This window comes from Saccopteryx bilineata, chromosome 12 (assembly GCF_036850765.1).
Source record: "Saccopteryx bilineata isolate mSacBil1 chromosome 12, mSacBil1_pri_phased_curated, whole genome shotgun sequence".
NCBI lineage: Eukaryota > Metazoa > Chordata > Mammalia > Chiroptera > Emballonuridae > Saccopteryx > Saccopteryx bilineata.
Genome location: NC_089501.1, coordinates 34740704 through 34762132, shown reverse-complemented (window position 1 = coordinate 34762132; position 21429 = coordinate 34740704). Strand labels below are relative to the sequence as shown.

General features: G+C 39.9%; 1 protein-coding gene across 1 annotated transcript in view; it reads left to right on the top strand.

The window, feature by feature from the left end:
* TXLNB (taxilin beta) overlaps nucleotides 1-21429 on the top strand; it is a 57777-nt gene that overhangs the window by 25985 nt on the left and 10363 nt on the right. Inside the window, exons 5-7 of the mRNA XM_066248161.1 lie at nucleotides 3815-4009; nucleotides 6310-6429; nucleotides 11707-11781. Of these exons, the coding sequence (XP_066104258.1) occupies nucleotides 3815-4009; nucleotides 6310-6429; nucleotides 11707-11781 (390 nt within the window). The remainder of the gene's footprint in view (nucleotides 1-3814; nucleotides 4010-6309; nucleotides 6430-11706; nucleotides 11782-21429) is intronic.

The window sequence follows — 21429 nt, the reverse complement described above, 5'->3', positions numbered from 1 at the left end:
GAGAATATCATTTCTAGCATACTCCTTGAAGAATGCTGAATATTTTTTAGCAAGCAATTAACTTGGTTAGAATCAAATTACAAATTCTCTCTCTTGGGCAGCAACTCAAATCTCAGATCATTTACTTTTTCCCTAGCTAGACTGCTCTGAGTCTACCATGCATATTTGTAGTTTAGAGTTAGCCAAAGATTTGGGCAGAGTTTATTTAAAGAATTTATGGCTCTCTCATTCTGACTCTCTCTCTCCTCTGTTCTCTTATTCTTCAGACCAGAAAGACAGTAGGTTTTTTAATGAGAGTTTTCCCCATTCCAAGCAACTGCCAATTTCAGTCTTCCCTCAAGCTAAAATCTGTAAAAATGGGAAACTTACAATGTGCCGATCCCTTTTTACAAGTGTAAACTTTTCTCTAGGATCTGCCTGATTTTGTTTACTCTCCAGTATGGTTAGACAGTTGTTTCTTACATCGTATCCAGAATTTATAGTTGTTAGTTGTTGTCTGCAGAAGGGTCAGCATGGATAAGCTTTCTTTTTCTTTTTTTTCTTTTTTTTGTATTTTTCTGAAGCTGGAAACGGGGAGAGACAGTCAGACAGGCTCCCGCATGTGCCCGACCGGGATCCACCCGGCACGCCCACCAGGGGCGACGCTCTGCCCACCAGGGGGCGATGCTCTGCCCCTCGGGGCGTCGCTCTGCCGCGACCAGAGCCACTCAGGCCAAGGAGCCATCCCCAGCGCCCAGGCCATCTTTGCTCCAATGGAGCCTTGGCTGCGGGAGGGGAAGAGAGAGACAGAGAAGAAGGAAGGGGGGGGTGGAGAGGCAAATGGGCGCCTCTCCTGTGTGCTCTGGCTGGGAATCGAACCCGGGTCCCCGGGACGCCAGGCCAACGCTCTACCGCTGAGCCAACCGGCCAGGGCCGGAATAAGCTTTCTTGAAACAGCCTAAGTAGGTCCTGGCCAGTTGGCTCAGCGGTAGAGCGTTGGCCTGGTGTGCAGGAGTTCCGGGTTCGATTCCCAGCCAGGGCACACAGGAGAGGCGCCCATCTGCTTCTCCACCCCCCCCCCCCGCCTTCCTCTCTGTCTCTCTCTTCCCTTCCCGCAGCCGAGGCTCCATTGGAGCAAAGATGGCCCGGGCGCTGGGGATGGCTCTGTGGCCTCTGCCTCAGGCGCTAGAATGGCTCTGGATGCAACAGAGCAAGGCCCCCAGAGGGGCAGAGCATTGCCCCCTGGTGGGCATGCCGGGTGGATCCTGGTCGGGCGCATGCGGGAGTCTGTCTGACTGCCTCCCCGTTTCCAGCTTCGGAAAAATGAAAAAAAAAAGAAAAGAAAAAAGAAACAGCCTAAGTATATCTAATGTGAAAATTCATGTGCTAGGAGCTTGGGAAGACATAGAAAGAGAATGCATAGCAGGCTCTTCCCATCACTAAAAAATTTAGCTTTTACTATATATTTTTTATTAAAATTGATTCTTCAGTGAGTTTTTTAAAAAATTAAAAACCTCACAATTTAAAATCATTTGGAAAAAGACCAGTGAAAGTCTGAGATATGGACTCATTTCAACAAGATACTACATATATTCAAAGCAATGAATCTGAGCCTCAAGCTATACTGAAAAAGCTCTGTAAGGAATAGGTAAGTGCCTCAGGCAACATGGTTTTAGTAAAGGAGTAAGTACAATTTGTCATCACAGAATTTCAGTTTTAATGTGGAAAGGACTACAGGAATCTAGTTCAAGCTACTCATATAATAGATATAAACTAATAATTCATTGACTCATTAAATAAATGTTTACTGAACACCTGTGAATCATGAGCCAGGCATGGCACTAGTTCTAAGATGGATAACGATGCTTGCAAAGTTTATTTTCTTAAGTATGCAGACTTTGTCTCTCAATCTTCTTTGCATTATTTTTCATTTTGAACAATTTGCTTGGTAAAGAAAATTTTATCTCAGACACTGTTCAAATGATTACATTCTCTTTATCAATTTACTTAAATTTCATAAGATTGTGCTAGATTTATTTTTCTCTCATTGAAAAACAATTCAATGTAAAATAGAAGATGCCATTTTGGGGGCCAGGAATGGGTGCTATGATGGTTTGTTGTTTAATGCCCTCATAACACCCATATCTTCTTGCTGTATCTGGTTGCCATTGAAAAACTCAGAGTTACTGAGTAGCACAGGATGCTTCTTACATTGGCTTATTCATTCATGGATAGAATTGTTATAAATGAAAATGACATTCAGATTATGATCTATAATGCTATGACGAGGAACTTGTTGACTTCTACACTAACCAGGAGCAATGAGGAAACCACCACTACCATATGTATATTTGATTGTTCTTAACAAATAGCCATATCATTTTTAATAAAATAGGTATAGTAAGTGTTAGCATACAAAGTTCAGAGAAATAAGCTCTCTGGTAGTTAATTTCTTCAGAATAGGAAGTGCAGCTAAATATCTAAGCTATTGTCACTAAAGAAATGTTTATATCATGAATAAGTTATGACTGATATCAGGAGTCATATTAGAGTTAGAAAAAACTATGTTGATATGGTAAAGAGGTCACCGAATGACAAATTTAAATTATTTCCAGAGCATAGATGTTCAGCATCAGTTTTCATTTTGATCACATTATTCTACTATCATAATAAAGATTTACAAAATTACTTCTGTTTAAATCATTTCCTTTAAAATCCTGTTACATAATTTGATGGCGGTAGGCAACTAAATGCAGTATAATTTTACTTGCCAACAATGAAGCAGGCTTTCATAATGACAATTAATCAGAACTGAAAGGAACCCTGAAATGTCTGTATCTCTTGTCAGCAGCATCTCTATCTTGCTATGATGGAACAAGATTAAACCCTTTCATTCTAAAAGAATGAGAGTAACAATCACAAAGCAAACAATTCTCAATATAGAAATGGAGGAAATGTGGGTACATTGTTAGTAGTTAGCAATGAAGGAAGAATTTTGATTTAAGAGAAAAGAGAACAGAAATGACATAAAAGTTAATTTCCAATTCTTGAATGTTAACAAACCAGAAGAAGGGAAATTAGATGTTTCATTTTAGAGTTAAAGAAAATTTGAAACTTAATATTGCTTTCAGATTCAAAATTTACATGGAACATTTCAATTACCCTATGTGACATGTGGGATGATTGTTCTTCAGAAATAAAATATCCAGCATATTTTCCAAAATTTCCTTTTACATTTTTGAATTGTTGTAATTGACCTCTAGCTATTTTAGTTTCCTGATTTTCAAGCTTTTTGATGAAAGTTTTTTCTTACCAAGAAAAAGTTTATATTGTGATCACTTATATTTACAAAACTTGGGTAATACGATTATGTGGCTCACATCCCATAACTTTTATAGAGGAATACAGGATATATTCTTCTTTCTGTACCAGCCGAAGAAACACGTGAGCCGTCTCATCTATCAGTGAAACTGAGTGGCCCTTCTTCCCCAGGTCACAGCCAAGAGATAAAACCAGATGACTCCATGTTTGTTAGAAACTGCTGCAGGTTATTCATTCCGCAGGAGGCCAGTCATCACTAAAACAAGCCTATTTATCACCAGCTATCAAATTCAAAAGTCTCACTGCACCTGCTCAGAGTGACTGTGTATTCACAACTGAAACCTTTGCTCACACACTTATTTTGGGGCTGAGCAACATAGCTCTAGAGAGAACTGAGGAAAACCATCCTGCTTCCTCTGCACGTGAATCTCCTTTCGTGGACCCAACCCTGAATTCTATAAACCCAGGTGTATGTCAACCAGTATAAACAAAAGATTTTTCTTTGAATCTGCAGGAGGAAACCCTTCAGCGGGCAAGGGAGGAAGAAGAGAAAAGAAAGGAGATTACGAATCATTTCCAGAGCACCCTGACGGATATCCAGGCCCAGATTGAGCAGCAGAGTGAGCGAAATATGAAACTGTGTCAGGAGAACACAGAGCTCGCAGAGAAACTGAAAAGTATCATTGATCAATATGAGCTCAGAGAGGAGGTAAGAACCACATCAAACAGCGTAGAAGCACTGGATATAGATCCTGATCGGGGTTGTGAAGGTGGGCAGCATGGTTAATAAGAAAGGTATGACCGGCCTTCTCAATTGATTAATACTTAGGTTTGGATTTCTCCTACTAGCCAAATAAAAACAGATGGTATTGCAAAATACCTGGCTGAAAGTCATATGGAATTTTTTCCACGCTGGAATCACTGCAAAGCAAAGGCAATAAATAGAAAGTGGTAGGATGTGAGCACAGTTATCCTTGGTCTTTTTAAAACACTCTCTACAGAGCCAAGAAATACTGCACACATTCCCTCGTAAAAGTCACCATGTCATTAAGAATATGTAGTCTATATACCCCACAAGTCAATACTAGTATTAATAATATAATAATTATAATTATCATGGTCTTAGTTACTCAGACCTTAGCTTGAGCCATGTGCTAAAGACTATACTTTACATACAAAGTGTCCTTTAATTGTCTCAACAATCTTATGCACTGGATAATGACATATTATCCACATTTTGTAGATGGGAAGCAGTGGCTATAAGATTAAATCACCCACGGTCACAAAAGCCAAAAGAGTTTTGCTTCCCATAGCTTACATTAAGGGGACTATCAAAATCTTTCATTATTTCGAAATTAATATTTTAATATTGAACATGTTTTTAAGACTCCAGAACAGGGGTCCCCAAACTTTTTACACAGGGGGCCAGTTCACTGTCCCTCAGACTGTTGGAGGGCTGGACTATAAAAAAAGCTATGAACAATCCCTATGCACACTGCACATATCTTATTTTAAGTAAAAAAACAAAACAGGAACAAATACAATATTTAAAATAAAGAACAAGTAAATTTAAATCAACAAACTGACCAGTATTTCAATGAGAACTATGGGCCTGCTTTTGGCTAATGAGATGGTCAATGTCCGGTTCCATATTTGTCACTGCTAGCCATAACAAGTGATATGACGCGCTTCCGGAGCCGTGACGTGTGCGTCCCGCGTCACCGGAAGTAGTACTGTATGTGAGCGACACCACACTTTGCGTACTCACTGACCACCAATGAAAGAGGTGCCCCTTCTGGAAATGCACTGGGGGCTGGATAAATGGCCTCAGGGGGCCGCATGCGGGGACCCCTGCTCCAGAAGTTCCTTCAGGATTTTGATGTATCAAATTTTTTTCCTCATCCCATCCAAATTTTAAATTTCTGTTTGAAAATGTAACATAAGTTAGTCAAAGTGGTTCTGTTGGCAACATGCTGAGAAAACAACTGAGCCATTGCACACGGTAGCACCCCTTAGGTAGACCAAGAAACTCCTCCTAATAAGCCAACTGCCATGTGGTCACTTTATCTTGTCAGGAAGGTCAGCCCTGCTCCAGAGTGGAGGCTCAGGCAAAAACAAAAGGGAAGGAGCTAAAAAGAAAATAGTCACACTGCTCAGAAAGCTCTCAGATGGGAACCCCCTGTAGACTGGTTGTATATTTCCAGGACTGGTTCTGTATAAGGCTCAAGGATAGAATTCCACATGACCTCTTGCCGATGGGACCTCCTAATGACCAGAAAACTGTCCATACTGGAGCAGAGTTGGAAGCATCTCTTCACCAAGCTAGTAGAGAGGTCAAAAGGTGCAGAGTCACATAATAGCACATTTGCAGATCAACTCCCCTGTGACCCTTGGCCTTGTTTTTCCTATCAGAGCTACAGACTTGAAATCAGGGGGCTTCTGCCTAAGTCCCTGATCCAGGGCCACATTAAGGTACCCCAGAACTTCCTCACAGCCCTTGAAGCAGGAGTGTGGAGGATGTGGAAAAGAATTCACCGTGATAACTTGTATTAATGTTGTATTTAGCAAGTGAACTTGACTCGAAGGAACTGCTGAGCTAAAGCCAGCCCTAATGTTGTATTTAAAAGTAGTTTTATATTCATTAGAAAGAGCCAAAAAAACGAGTAATAGTGCTGTCACTATCTGTGCTGCCTAGCATAATAACTAGCATCATATCTAATAGTTACCAAATTTAGAAAAATAACGTTCAGACCTTGTGGAGTTACAATTGCTGAATTCTAGCACCTTTGCCTTTTGCCACCCCATTTGCATATGCAAAAGGAAGGGGACTTCACCAATTTATGGCTTTTCTACACAGCCATAAGTGATGTCAATGTGTTTATTGCCCTCTTTTTAAAAATCTTAGAACCTAGAGAATGTGTGTTTATGTAAATATCGCTTTTTTATTTTACATTGTTTTAGCCCCAATACCCCGTCAAGCTTGATGTGCGCAATTTGTTTCTTCCGTAGCATCTGGACAAGATATTTAAACACAGAGAACTGCAGCAGAAGCTGGTGGATGCAAAACTCGAGCAGGCGCAGGAAATGATGAAGGAAGCGGAGGAGCGACACACACGTGAAAAGGAATATGTACATATCACCTGAGTCGATGTGCTTGTCGGTTCTGCCTCTGGGTCAGAGAACCCTCGAGAAAGTTGTTTCTGAGAATGGCCACAGAGCCCTAGACCAATGGAGAAAGAGACTGAGCTGCCCTGGAGACTAAATTGGCCAGCCCAGTAGGAGGCACTATACCTAAACTACTTTCTGTATGCAATAGTCATGTACCCACTCAACAAATCTTTTCCCAGTGTCTGTCATAGGCTAAGCACCATTCTGGGTGGTGGGGTATAGTGGTGACCAAGATGGAGAAGGTCATGACCCATCATTAAGACTAGAGTTTAACCAGAAAGAGACAAGCAGTTAACAAGCAAACAAACAAGGAAGGGTAATTTCAGATAATATTGATAAGTGCTACTAGGGAGGCCTCCCCCAGGGGACATGGCTTGAGCTGAACCCTCCTCTATGAGAAGGACATCTCCAGCAGTGATGTTCGTAGCAGTGACGAATGTTTGATGCTGGAACCAGGTTGGCATCCTCTAGAAATAGAAGAAGGTTAAGGTAGCAAAAGCATGTTGACCCAGTGGGAGAAAGCTTCAAAATAAAGTTGGAGATGAAAGCAGAGGCCAAGCTATATAGCTTTGTAGGCTTGGAAAGTGGTTTGGATTTTATTCTAAAAATAATGGAAAAGGACTGGGTAGTTTTAGCAAAGGAAGTGACATGATCTGCTTGGCATCTGTAGAAGATGAATTTGGCTCCTGGGTGGAAAATGATCGAAAGAGGGACAAGAGAACAAGACGACAGGTAGGAGGCTACTGCAGCAGTCTGGACGAGCTGTGACAATGGCGTGGATTAGGGAGGACGCAGAGGTGAAGGAGAGCCTGATGTGGACGCAAGTTATGTTTCAATGTAAAACCAGCAGGCAATGCACTGAACTGAAGATGGTGACAGTGAGAAAAGGGAGGAGTCAAGGATGACTCCTGACTTTCTGGTTTAAGAGACTGAGCGGTGGCTTTTGCTGATGTCTCATTAACCCCACATACTCCAGGAGAGCTGGGGGCCATCCTACAGCAGAGAGGCTCAAAGAGGATGTGCAAGTTGTTTGATTAAGGTCACTCACTGCTAAATGACCAAGATGTATAGTACACCAAAATGTATCCGCCCCCCAAGCCCAGGCTCTGTGATAGTACATCACTCTCAGAGGCATGTTTCAGAGGCAAAGGTTGAAGTTTGCTTCTATTAGCTGGAGAGAGAGAGAGAGAGAGAGAGAGAGATTTAAGACCCAGTCAATGGAATTTGGCCATTTAACAATTGATCACAAGCTTTGCCTTTACTGAAAATCAGATCAGAATCACTTCAATTAGTTGGAATAGTAATTTTAAAATATCTTTGGTTTTCAAATATAGCAACAAAAGGACGAATTTCAGAGAGCCTAACCTAGTAGACATGAATAATCTCAAATCAGAAGTTCATGTGCTCTTAATAAACAGATTAATTTATTAAATCATCTACAACTTAGTTCTCAAAGTAAGAAATAAAAGATTTAGTTATTACTCATATAATAAAAGAGATATTCCACTGCTGGTATAATGACCCTATTAGGTAAAACATACTTCCTATAGCAGTGATTTTCAACCATTTTGAGCCGCAGCACATTTTTTACATTCACAAAATCCTGGGGCACACCACCTACCAAAATGACACAAAATGACACTCTGTTAGAATTTATTTAAAGTTTAAATAAATTATATTTATTAAAAAAAAGTTAAATAAAAAAGGATAACACCCTCATATATACAGTCCCATGTAACATCCCCTTATAAATACAGTCCCACGTAACATCCCCTCATATACAGTCCCATGTAACATCCCCTCATATACAGTCCCATGTAACCTCATATATACAATCCCATGTAACCTCATATATACAGTCCCATGTATCCCCTCATATATACAGTCCCGCTAATAGATACTGGAGCCTTCATCAAGGTTGTGGGTTCAAATCAATTTGGCAAATACTCTCTCTATATAGAGACTGGACAAAATCAATTTTAGAAAATGTTGGGTACTTGTGTAACATCATAAGTCCTCAGAGCATCTCTACTGTCAGATTGAGAAGTTTGCTTTCTAGGTAAGGATTCTGATAAATACTAGAGTTCTCCCTGAGGTTGTGGGTTCAAATCCCATGGTCAGCTGGGTGCAGGGGCCTTGGTTCTGTCTGTTTTGATGGTGTATATAGAGATTTGAGCTCTTTAAGAAGATGACCCCTGCCTGACCAGGCGGTGGCGCAGTGGATAGAGCGTTGAACTGGGATGTGGAAGGACCCAGGTTCGAGACCCCAAGGTTGCCAGCTTGAGCGTGGGCTCATCTGGCTTGAGCAAAAAGCTCATCAGCTTGGACCCAGTGTCGCTGGCTCCAGCAAGGGGTTACTTGGTCTGCTGAAGGCCCGCAGTCAAGGCACATATGAGAAAGCAATCAATGAACAACTAAGAAGTCGCAATGCGCAACGAAAAACTAATGATTAATGCTTCTCATCTGTCTCCATTCCTGTCTGTCTGTCCCTGTCTATCCCTCTGACTCTCTCTCTGTCTCTGTAAAAAAAAAAAAAAAAGAAGAAGATGACCCTTCAGGAGGCCATATACAATATAGATAACATTGTGGTGCATTGTGATGCATTGTATATCACCCTCTGCAGGGGGGCCTCTTTTAAAAAGAAAAAGGTCAAATATCTATATACACCATCAGGATAGACATAACCAGCTGAGGCTGAGGCTTCATCTAGTGGTGGCAACATTTACCTCCAGTCCTGACCAGGATTAGAAATAGGGACCATGGGGAGTAGTAGCAGCTTCAACTACTCCCCTCGGCCACACAATGACAAATGCGTGGCAGCCCGAGCGGGGACCTTCCTGGGTGTGGATGAGAGGCGGCCTACTATTGGTTCATCGCTAGTGGTTGGGATGAATCCTAGAAGGTGATTGGTCAGTGAGCGTTCCCTGTGCCTCCACTCTTCCTGTCGCTGATAGCTGGAGGGATTGTGAGGGGAATGTTTATGTTCGGATGGAAGCAGCTGGCGGCGGGCGGGATAAATAGCCTCCGTGGGCCATAGTTTGGGGACCCGTTTAATTTCCCCATGGCATACCTGACCATGTCTCATGGCACACTAGTGTGCCGCGGCACACTGGTTGAAAAACTCTGTCCTATAGGATCAGTATCTTTGGTCTATAACATCTGAGACTTGACAGAGGAACATCTAGGTTCATGTGAGGGAGACTGAGGGCAGATATGGGGTGACCCAGCCTTAGCAAGCAACTACCATGCTAGCTCTTTTCTTACCCTGGTTTAGTAAAACACAGTGGGTTTAGTGTCAAAGAAAAGTGGCCACTCTCAGTTCTTCAAAGCTGGCAGGCCACCTACCCCATTTCTAGCTCTGATGTTTCTTTTCTGAAAGTGATGAAATAACATCAGAGCTTGGAGGTTCCTTTGCTCCAAGTAGAACAGGCAGCCACCTGCCTCCTGTCTGTCAGGGACCACCCAGTACAACAGGGCTCCTCAACCCGCATAGGGAAGCAGGGGCCGTGTACACGACCACCACGCTACTCAGATGGCCAGGGGGGACACTACCTCACAGCTGCCTGGACTGTTCAAGTTATTTCACTTCCATAATAATGCATCTTCACCATAATAATTCATGCTGGCAGGTATGGAGGAATATATAACATATTTTACAAGCCATAGGAAAAAACACAAACTTGGAAAAGAAAATAAGATGTCTTCAAGTTTTTAAAAATAATGCTTTTATTGGGAGTTTTTGTTGTTGTTGGTCTTATTACGAAAGTAATATATAGAGTTCATGGACACTTTTGTTATAGTACAGACAAATACAAAAAAAATTTTTAATCAGCCTATCTTCAAATACATTAGAATCTTCTTGACTGATGGCCACTTGACTAACCAGATTAACCCATGACATTCACCATTCTCTCTGTGAATGCAGTGACAGATGTCCACAGCATGTTGAATCCTGTGGCTAGTAAGCCACTCTGAACTGTCAACACGTGTAAGACTGAGGTGACCAAGAATCAGCCCTCTGTGCCCAAATCTTTTCTTTCCAGTTATCCTTGGGGTTGTATTATGTAAATCAAGAGAATTATACATTAACTGAAAAAAAGAACTGTGAAATCTGTTTCTATGAAAACTATGCTTAATGCTTTGAAAGACTAGATATAATCAAAGAGCAAAAACTAGTTGTCAAACTAGATGTCGGTAGCTATAAAAGACTGGGAGAAAGTTGTAAAACTCCACAAAATTTAAAAATCAAGCTGCTTCACAAGCATCTTTCGGTCTTTAGGTTCTAGCACTTTTGTTTAAAAACAAAAAAATTCTAAATCATATATGGCAAATTATGGATATGTTTTTTGTGAAAAGAGAACAAACCCTTCTGAATTCTGTTATGAAGGTCTGCACCCAAAACAAGGACCAGAGCCCTACATTAGAATGGATAAATGAACATCCATCTTAAATTAAAATAACATGTCTGAGTCATCTCTTTGCCTAGAACAATTTTTTCAAATTAACCCCTCAGCTCTGAGTTCTGATTCTGTTTCATATGAGGGCCTCGATTGTATCTGAAACGCGAATTTATGAAAGAGGGACCTTATTTTGTAAATGTACACAGGACTTATTTTGTAATCCTTGCACAGGATTTGGGACACCAGGTCAAGTTTCTAACACAGTGTTTCTCAAAATATAATCCATGGGCCACCAATATCCAAACCTTCTTGGGTATTTGCTAAAAGTATGGATTCCAATCACACACCCTCAACTTCCTAACTCATAATCTCGGAGAGAGATCAGATTTGTGTATGCTTCCTAGGGGATTCTGATGCACACTTTGGTGGAGAACGCTGGTTAGGAGACTAAATTTGAGCTTAATATAAAGGAACAGTTGCTCACAACAGTGCCCCAGATAGGGATGTTCTGGAGATGCTCAAGCAGAGGCCAGATGATGGTTGGGCAGGATTGCTAGAGAAGATTCCAGAATTTGGTGGGAGGTAGAATTTTGTGTGATTAATACTTGACTTAAAAATAATTTTCCTTTTATTCCCCAATAAAACCACTAATTTTAAATGAGAATCCAACTATCGAGACTAGTTGTATTCTTAGATTTCTTAGGATCCTTACAATGTTCCCCCAAAATTACTTGAATTAGTTAACTAAGAAGTTATTATGTTTTATATACGAATCACAACCAAATGGAAATTTAAAAGATAATCTGACAGTCTTTCCTCACATTCTCTCTTCTCACAGTTGCTGAACCAGGCAGCAGAGTGGAAACTTCAGGCCAAAGTGCTGAAGGAACAGGAGACAGTCCTGCAGGCTCAGGTGAAGTGGGGGAGCAATGCATGGGGGGGTGCTCTCCTTCCATTCCCAAGGAAAGAGCCTGTGAACCGAAGGTGGCCTGCAGAAGCTTCTGTGCAGCAGTGGGAGGGGAGACAGGTGTTGCAAACAAAGAACTACTTCATATTTGTTAATAAATAAAAATAAAATTATAATTTTATACCTAAGAAAAATAGGCCCTGGACTGTTGGCTCAGTGGTAGAGCATCAGCCCAGTGTGTGGATGTCCCAGGTTTGATTCCCAGTCAGGGCACAGAGAAGAAGCATCCATCTGCTTCTCCACCCCTCCCCTTCCCCCTTCTCACTCTCTCTCTCTTCTACTCCTACAGCCATGGCTCGATTGGTTTGAGCACATCTGCCCTGGGCACTGAGGATGGCTCTGTGGAGCCTCCACCTCAGGCACTAAAATTAGCTTGGTTGCAAGCATGGCCCCAGATAGACAGAGCATGGTCCCCCGACGGGGTTTGCCAGGTGGATCCCAGTTGGGGCATATGCGGGAGTCTGTCTCTCTGTCTCCCTTCCTATTACTTGGAAAAGGATAAAATAAAATAAAATAAAATAAAATAAAATAAAATAAAATAAAATAAAATAAAATAAAATAAAATAAATAAAACATTCTGCATGAACAAGATCCAGTCAAAAGGTATGTTTTACATGCAAATAAGGGCACTGAAATGGTCAATCAGAATAAGCTGGGGCTCAGGTGTCCACTTATCTGTTCATATGGCCTCTCATTCTCCTCCCCCATGACCCTACTTAGGTAAGAATAAAATGTAAAGTGTTCCGAAATACCGTCTATAACTGTCAATACCTAAAATGTCCTTGCTTATTTGATATTATTTACAATAAAAGAAAATTAGAAAAGTAGAGTCAGCACCCAAGTTTTTGTGCTCTCAGAGGTTTCTTTTTTGGTGGCAGATGACTAAATGGCAGACATGTCAGGAGCCATTTATATTTGGCTTTGTGATGTCATGTGTGTGTTTTGACTAGAATATGGAAATTCCTATTTTATACTCAAAAATAAAGCCTCATGAAACACCTGACTCTGGGGAAAAACCAGACGTGGGTCTACTGGGTCCTGGAAGCTCTGCTTCTCCTGGCAAACTGTCCCTGTTAGGTTCTAGGAGAGCCACGGGCCACCAAGGGGCTCTGGCTTCCCTGCTGGGAGGAATGCCCCAATACTCAAGGAACTACAAAATCTCATAGAACAAATTCACAGAAGCCTTCCATGCTGAGTAACATTAATTTAAGATTTGAGCAATTCACTTGTAAATGTTTATGTGTTGACTGCTGAATACATACATGTTCATTGTAAAAGGAAAAGCAAATAAGAAAAATAAGAATATTAAAATCACAAATTACAGTATATTAATGTGTAGACAAAAACACAGCTATCGTTTCATGACTAACCTTCCTAAAGCATATTTTCTCAATGTGTGTACTGAGTGAAACAATGAAATGTTTCCTCCCAGTAATATAGCAAAATAGTTTTTTTTTAAATTAAATTTAATGCAGTGACATTCATAAATCAGGATATATATGTTGAGAGAAAACATCTCCAGGTTATTTTGACATTTGATTGTGCTGTATACCCCTCCCCCAAAGTCAAATTGTCTTCTATCACCTTCTATCTGGTTTTCTTTGTGCCCCTCCCCTCCCCCACCCCCTCTCTCCTTCCTCGACCCCTCCACCCCCGTTGCCATCACATTCTTGTTCATGTCTCTGAGTCTCATTTTTATGTCCCATCTATGTATGGATTCATATAGTTCTTAGTTTTTTCTGATTTACTTATTTCACTCAGTATAATGTTATCAAGGTCCATCCATGTTATTGTAAATGATCCGATGTCATCATTTCTTATGGCTGAGTAGTATTCCATAGTATATATGTACCAAAGTTTTTTAATCCACTCGTCCTCTGATGGACACTTGGGCTGTTTCCAGATCTTTGCTATTGTGAACAATGCTGCCACAAACATGGGGGTGCATTTCTCCTTTTGGAGCCGTTCTATGGTGTTCTTGGGGTATATTCCTAAAAGTGGGAGAGCTGGGTCAAAAGGCAGTTCGATTTTCAGTTTTTTGAGGAATCTCCATACTGTTTTCCACAGTGGCTGCACCAGTCTGCATTCCCACCGGCAGTGTAGGAGGGTTCCCTTTTCTCCACATCCTCGCCAGCACTTATTCTGTGTTGTTTTATTGATGAGCGCCATTCTGACTGGTGTGAGGTGATATCTCATTGTGGTTTTAATTTGCATTTCTCTAATGATTAGTGATGTTGAGCATTTTTTCATATGCCTATTGGCCATCTGTATGTACTCTTTGGAGAAGTAGCTATTCATTTCTTTTTCCCATTTTTTGATTGGATTGTTTGTCTTCCTGGTGTTGAGATTTACAAGTTCTTTATAAATTTTGGTTATTAACCCCTTATCAGATGTATTGTCAAATATGTTCTCCCATTGTGTAGTTTGTCTTTTTATTCTGTTCTTATTGTCTTTAGCTGTGCAAAAGCTTTTTAGTTTGATATAGTCCCATTTGTTTATCCTGTCTTTTATTTCACTTCCCCGTGGAGATAAATCAGCAAATATATTGCTCCGAGAGATGTCGGAGAGCTTACTGCCTATGTTTTCTTCTAAGATGCTTATGGTTTCATGGCCTACATTTAAGTCTTTTCTCCATTTTGAGTTTATTTTTGTGAGTGGTGTAAGCTGGTGATCTAGTTTCATTTTTTTGCAGGTAGCTGTCCAATTTTCCAAACACCATTTGTTAAAGAGGCTGTCTTTACTCCATTCTATTTCCTTACCTCCTTTGTCAAATATCAGTTGTCCATAGAGCTGTGGGTTTATTTCTGGGTTCTCTGTTCTGTCCCATTGATCTATATGCCTGTTCTTATGCCAGTATCAGGCTGTTTTGAGTACAATGGCCTTGTAGTATAACTTGATATTAGGAAGAGTGATACCTCCCATTTTATTCTTCTTTTTTAAGATTGCTGAGGTTATTCGTGTTCTTTTTTGGTTCCATATAAATTTTTGTAATATGTGTTTTATATCTTTGAAGTATGTCATTGGTATTTTAATTGGTATTGCATTGAATTTATAGATTGCTTTGGGTAATATAGACATTTTAATGATGTTTATTCTTCCTAATCATGAACACAGTATATGCTTCCACTTGTTTGTATCTTCTTTGATTTCTTTTATCAATGCTTTGTAATTTTCCAAGTATAAGTCTTTAGTCTCCTTGGTTAAGTTTACTCCTAGGTACTTTATTTTTTTGGTTGTAATAGTGAAGGGGATTGTATCCTTTTCTTTCTGACTATTCATTGTTGGCGTATAAAAATGCCTCTGATTTCTGAGTATTGATTTTATATCCTGCCACTTTGCTGAATTCATTTATCAGGTCCAGTAGTTTTTTGACTGAGACTTTAGGGTTTTCTATATACAATATCATATCATCTGCAAATAATGATAGTTTTACTTCTTCTTTTCAACTTGAATGCCTTTTATTTCTTCTTCTTGTCTGATTGCTGTGGCTAGGACTTCCAGGACTATGTTAAATAAGAGTGGTGAAAGGGGGCACCCCTGCCTTGTTCCTGATCTTAAGGGGATTGCTTTTAATTTTTCCCCATTGAGTATGATGTTGGCTGTGGGTTTCTCATAGATGGCTTTTATCATGTTGAGGTATGTTCCCTGTATTCCCACTTTGCTGAGAATTTTGATCATGAATGGGTGCTGGATTTTATCAAATTCTTTTTCTTCATCTATTGAAATTATCATATGGTTTTTCTCCTTTTTGTTTATGTGATGAATCACATTGATTGATTTGCGAATATTGTACCAACCTTGCCTCCCCAGAATAAATCCCACTTGATCATGGTGTATGATTTTTTCCATATATTATTAGACCCGGTTTGCTAATATTTATGTTGAGGATTTTAGCATCTATATTCATCAGAGATATTGGCCTATAATTTTCTTTCTTTGTGTGGTCTTTGCCTGGTTTTGGAATCAGAATTATGCTCGCCTCATAAAAGGAGCTTGGAAGTCTTCCTTCCTTTTGAATTTTTTGAAATAGTTTGAGAAGGATAGGAATTAGTTCTTCTTTGAATATTTGGTAGAATTCAGTTGTGAAGCAATCAGGCCCCGAATTTTTCTTTGTTGGGAGTTTTTTGATAACTGTTTCGATCTCACTTGGTGTAATCGGTCTGTTTAGGTTTTCTGATTCTTCCAGATTGATTTTTGGAAGATTGTATGTTTCAAGGAATTTGTCCATTTCATCTAGGTTGTCTAGTTTTTTGGCATACAGTTCTTCATAGTATTTTTTACAATATTTTGTATTTCTGTTGTGTCAGTTGTTATTTCTCCACTCTCATTTCTAATTTTATTTATTTGAGTCCTCTCTCTCTTTTTCTTGGTGAGTCTAGTTAAAAGTTCATCAATCTTGTTTACCTTTTCAAAGAACCAGCTCCTAGTTTCATTGATCCTCTGTATTGTTTCTTTAGCCTCTATGTCATTTATTTCTGCTCTGATCTTTATTATTTCCTTCCTTCTACTACATTTGGGCTTTACTTGCTGTTCTTTTTCTAGTTCTTTTAGATGCAGGGTTAAGTTGTTTATTTGAGCTTTTTCTAGCTTCTTTTTTTTTTTTTTTTTTGCATTTTTCTGAAGCTGGAAACAGGGAGAGACAGTCAGACAGACTCCTGCATGCGCCCGACCGGGATCCACCTGGCACCCCCACCAGGGGGCGACGCTCTGCCCACCAGGGGGCGATGCTCTGCCCATCCTGGGCATCGCCATGTTGCGACCAGAGCCACTCTAGCACCTGAGGCAGAGGCCACAGAGCCATCCCCAGCGCCCGTGCCATCTTTGCTCTAATGGAGCCTTGGCTGCGGGAGGGGAAGAGAGAGACAGAGAGGAAGGCGCGGCAGAGGGGTGGAGAAGCAAATGGGCGCTTCTCCTGTGTGCCCTGGCCGGGAATCAAACCCGGGTCCTCTGCACGCTAGGCCGACGCTCTACCGCTGAGCCAACCAGCCAGGGCTTTTTCTAGCTTCTTAAAGTGTGCCTATAGTGCTATGAACTTCCCTCTCAGTACTGCTTTTGCTGTGTCCCATAAATTTTGAGTTGTTGTATGCTCATTGTCATTTGTTTCTAGGAATTTTTTTATTTCTTCTTTGATCTCATTCTTAATCCATTCATTATTTAACAACGTGCTATTTAGTTTCCAAGTGTTTGAAAATTTTTGAGCTTTTCTGTTGTGGTTCACTTCTAGCTTCATGCCGTTGTGATCAGAGAAAGTGCTTGATATGATTTCAATCTTCTTAAATTTGTTGAGACTACTTTTGTGCCCTGACATGTGGTCTATCCTAGAGAATGTACCATGAGCACTTGAAAAGAATGTATATTCTGCTGCTTGGTGAAAGGTTCTGAAGATATATATTAAATCAAGTTGATCTAGTGTGTCCAATAAGTCTTCTGTTTCTTCATTAATTTTCTTTCTTGAGGATCTATCTAGTGATGTTAGTGGGGTATTGAAATCCCCTACTATTACAGTATTGCTGTTGATCTTGCCTTTTAAATCCATCAAAGTCTGCTTTATATATTTAGGTGCTCCTATATTAGGTACATAGATATTTATAATAGTTATATCTTCCTGTTGGATTACTCCCTTTATCATTATGTAGTGGCCTTCTTTATCTCTTACTATATCCTTTGTTTTAAAGTCCAATTTGTCTGATATTATATTGCTACCCCAGCTTTTTTTTCATTTCCATTTGCATGAAATGTTTTTTTCCATCCTTTTACTTTCAATCTATGTGTATCTTTTGTTCTAAGGTGTGTCTCTTGTAGACAGCATATGTACGGGTCCTGTTTTCTTATCCATGCAGCTACCCTATGTCTTTTGATTGGATCATTTAATCCATTTACATTTATGATTATTATTGATATGTAGTTGTTTATTGCCATTTTATTCTTTAAAGGTGTATTCCTTTTTTACTATATTCTTTTCCCACTTTGATCTATTTACAACAGGCCCCTTAACATTTCCTGCAGCATTGGTTTGGTTGTAATGAATTCCTTGAGTTGTTTTTTGTCTGGGAAGCTTTTTATTTCTCCTTCGATTTTAAATGATAGCCTTGCTGGATAAAGTAGTCTTGGTTGTAGGTTCTTGTTCTGCATTACTTTGAGTATTTCTTGCTATTCCCTTCTGGCCTCAAGTGTTTCTGTTGAGAAGTCGGATGTCATCCTTATGGGAGCTCCTTTGTAGGTGATAGCTTTTTTTTCTCTTGCAGCTTTTAATATTTTCTCTTTATCACTTAGCTTTGGTATTTTAATTATGATGTGTCTTGGTGTAGGTTTGTCTGGGTTTATCTTTAATGGAGTCCTCTGTGCTTCTTAGACTTGTGAGAGTTTCTTCTGCATTAATTTAGGGAAGTTTTCAGTTATGATATGATTGATCAAAGTCTCTATCCTTTGTTCTTTTTCTTCTTCTTCAGGAACCCCTATGATGCGGATGTTATTTCTCTTCATGTTGTCACAGAGCTCTCTAAGAGTTCCCTCAGTCTTTTTGAGTCTCTTTTCTTTTTTCTTCTCTGCTTTCATGCCTTCATTCCAGTTGTCCTCCAACTCGCTGATTCGATCCTCAGCTCTATCTATCTTGTTTTTAATTCCTTCCATTGTGGTCTTTATTTCTGATATTGTATTTGTCATTTATAACTGATTCTTTTTTATACTTGCTATTTCTTTATTTAGATGTTCATAATGACCATCCATTGTTGTTCTAAGATCCCTAAGCATCCTTAAAATCATTATTTTGAACTCCGCATCTGGAAGTTTGATTATTTCCATATTACTCAGTTCATCTCCTGAAGGATTCTCTTGTGGTTTCATTTGGATTGCATTTTTTGTCTTCTCATTGTCAGTGTTTTGTTTGTAGAGTTGGTTGAGTCTAGGCTTGGTGTTGTCTGCCTCGCAAAATAGTTTTAAAATACTAATTACATAGACATTAGAGCCACAAAGTTTTTGACTATTAATAGAATAAAGTGACCCAGAGTTAAAAGACTAAAGTTTAAAGTTACAAACTCAAGATCATCCTTTAGGCAGTCACAGAACCCATCACATCATTGTGTGGTGGGTAGGTGGCAGGCCATGGTGGCATCTAACCAGACACAGGCAGGGGAAGAAGGAGGTGTGACCTCACTGACTTAGGCAAGTCTGGAGAATCAAGCCAGGGCTCTGGGTGTTATCTCTGCCCCATTCAGAACACAGCCTGCGGGGTACAATAGACAAGACTTCAAACTCACCATTGCTCAGATGTTACAAGCAATCTCTACACCTTTTTGCTAAATGAAGATAATGAACTTGAGTATAATGATATCATAAGACTCTGGGCTGGGGAGTGAGTCATTCAGCTTGCATGAGAATCTAGGCCTTTAATGACCTATCAAATGAAAACATACAGGTGTGCTTGATTTTCTTCGTATTTCCCTGCAAGCTTTAAAAAGCATCTACCCGGGGCTCTAGACCTGCCAGTGTTTCTCGTTCATCCCTCAATACTGGACTGAGTCCAGGGACCAGGGTCAGAGTCCCCACTCTTCTGCTGAAATGCTGTGTGACCCTGTGCAATGTGTCTAAGCCTCCCTGGACCTCAATTTCCTTGTCCATAAAATAAGGATGATGTAATGTGTTAATGATTCCAAGATGGAGTCCTCTGACCTCTGTGAGGTTCATTACTTTTCAATAGTTCCAAAACATAACAGCACATAAGGCAGCATGTGCTATCTAAAATGCAGTTGTTTTTGACATATCATCTCTCAATCAACCTGGCAATTACCTGTATGTTTGATTAAATTTTTAAAAGAAAAGTGAGTTCTTGAATATGTAATATATGCAGTTTGTTTTCAGAGTATGCATACAAAGCCTTTAGCTCAGTGTTTAGACCAATATAAACAAAATTAATTCAACATATTTGTTGAGCACCAACTATGTGCTAGGACAGCTTCAAGGTATTGGAGAAAAAGTAATCAACAAGAGAGACAAATATCCCTGCCTAATTAAATTTACAATCTAGTTATAAAAATAATGTTAACAAAAATGCTAACAATTAGTGTAAGAGCTGATATTGCTATTATTTCATAGGTAAGGAACTACATAGGGAAATATGAATCTAAGAGAGTCTCTATTTACAAAAAAGTTTAAGAACTGCTGGAAAAGGTGATCTCAAGAATCTGTTCATCTCTGGTCTACAAATGTAAAGAATTCCAGAGCTAAGGGAGCACGGCCATAAACTGAGTTAACACTGCTTTCTCCTCTTTTGCCCTATTTTCCATGGCACATGGCTCTCTCTACAATGGCCCATGTTTGTCTATTTCTTGTCTTCAAGGCACTTTCAAAACTCCAATCATTACTTAATTATTAAAAAGAATATAGAGGTCCCAAATCCTTATGTGTAACAATGTTTAGACAAGTTCCTCTTGAAAACTATCAACATTACATTTTTTAAACTTATAGACAAACCTTGAAAACCAAAGTCTGTCGCACATTATTTTGCATAGCACTCAAACACTTCCTTTGGTTTCACAATGTCTTTAAAGGGCGGGTGATAGGAAGGGAAGGCTTTAGTCCTCAGTTCTGCCATTCCGACCAACGGAAATACCAGAGACAGATTGTGTTTTCCTGGATGGAAGTCACTTTGCAGTCCAACAGCTAGCCAGTTTGGGGCACGATTCTCACTTAGGGAGGGGATATCTGGCTTTCAATTATACTAACCAAGGCAATAGAGTAAATGTCAGAGCTGATCAGTGGGCTGCAATCATCACTACAGAATGCTCATTGGGTCGGTAAGGATGAAGATGGCAGTAGACATGGAGTCAGCAATTCCTGATGACACAAACACAGCATACTGCTCAAGGGGAAAGATCAATGAGGACACTGTTAAAGATAGGTAACCGTATTCTTTCAACCCTAGGCCCTCACCTTATCAATGAATGAGGGGAGTCCTCCGCAACTACTGTTGTACTGGTACAGTAGTATTGGATTAGTTCCCCAACCAAATCTCACAAGTTTGCTAAGAAAGTTCCTGAGCACAGTTCTGTTGTCTATATGCTATGAATGTGTATATTTAAATTTGGTGCTCAGTTTAAAGAATGTGTGTGTTGCTCAGCCCAATTAAATGTGAAATGTTGAGGCGATTATTGTTATTACTAACCCTAGAATAGTATGTTTCTACTTCTGCCTCCGGCAGGAGAGGTACTGTGGGTGACCTCTGGGGGTCCCTTCCACACTTCTCTGAAATCCCAAAGTGAGGGCAATAATATGACACGCCAAAACAAACATGAGTCATGCTTGATAGTGAGGTGAAAATACCACCAAACAAACACCCACGTGGTAAACAGGGAGTGTGCATTTCTAGTTAGTATAAGTGGACTGTTAGAGCTGGTTCCCACAGGTTTTGCCACGTTACGGCAATGGGGTCAAATAGGAAGAAATGCAGAATAATAAAACAGTCACCAGAAGGGGGCAGTGGGGAGTTGTATTTAATGGGTATAGAGTTTTGGTTTTGCAGGATGAAAATGTTCTGGAGATTAGTTGCACAACAATACGAATATACTTAACAACACTGAACTGTACACTTAAAAATGA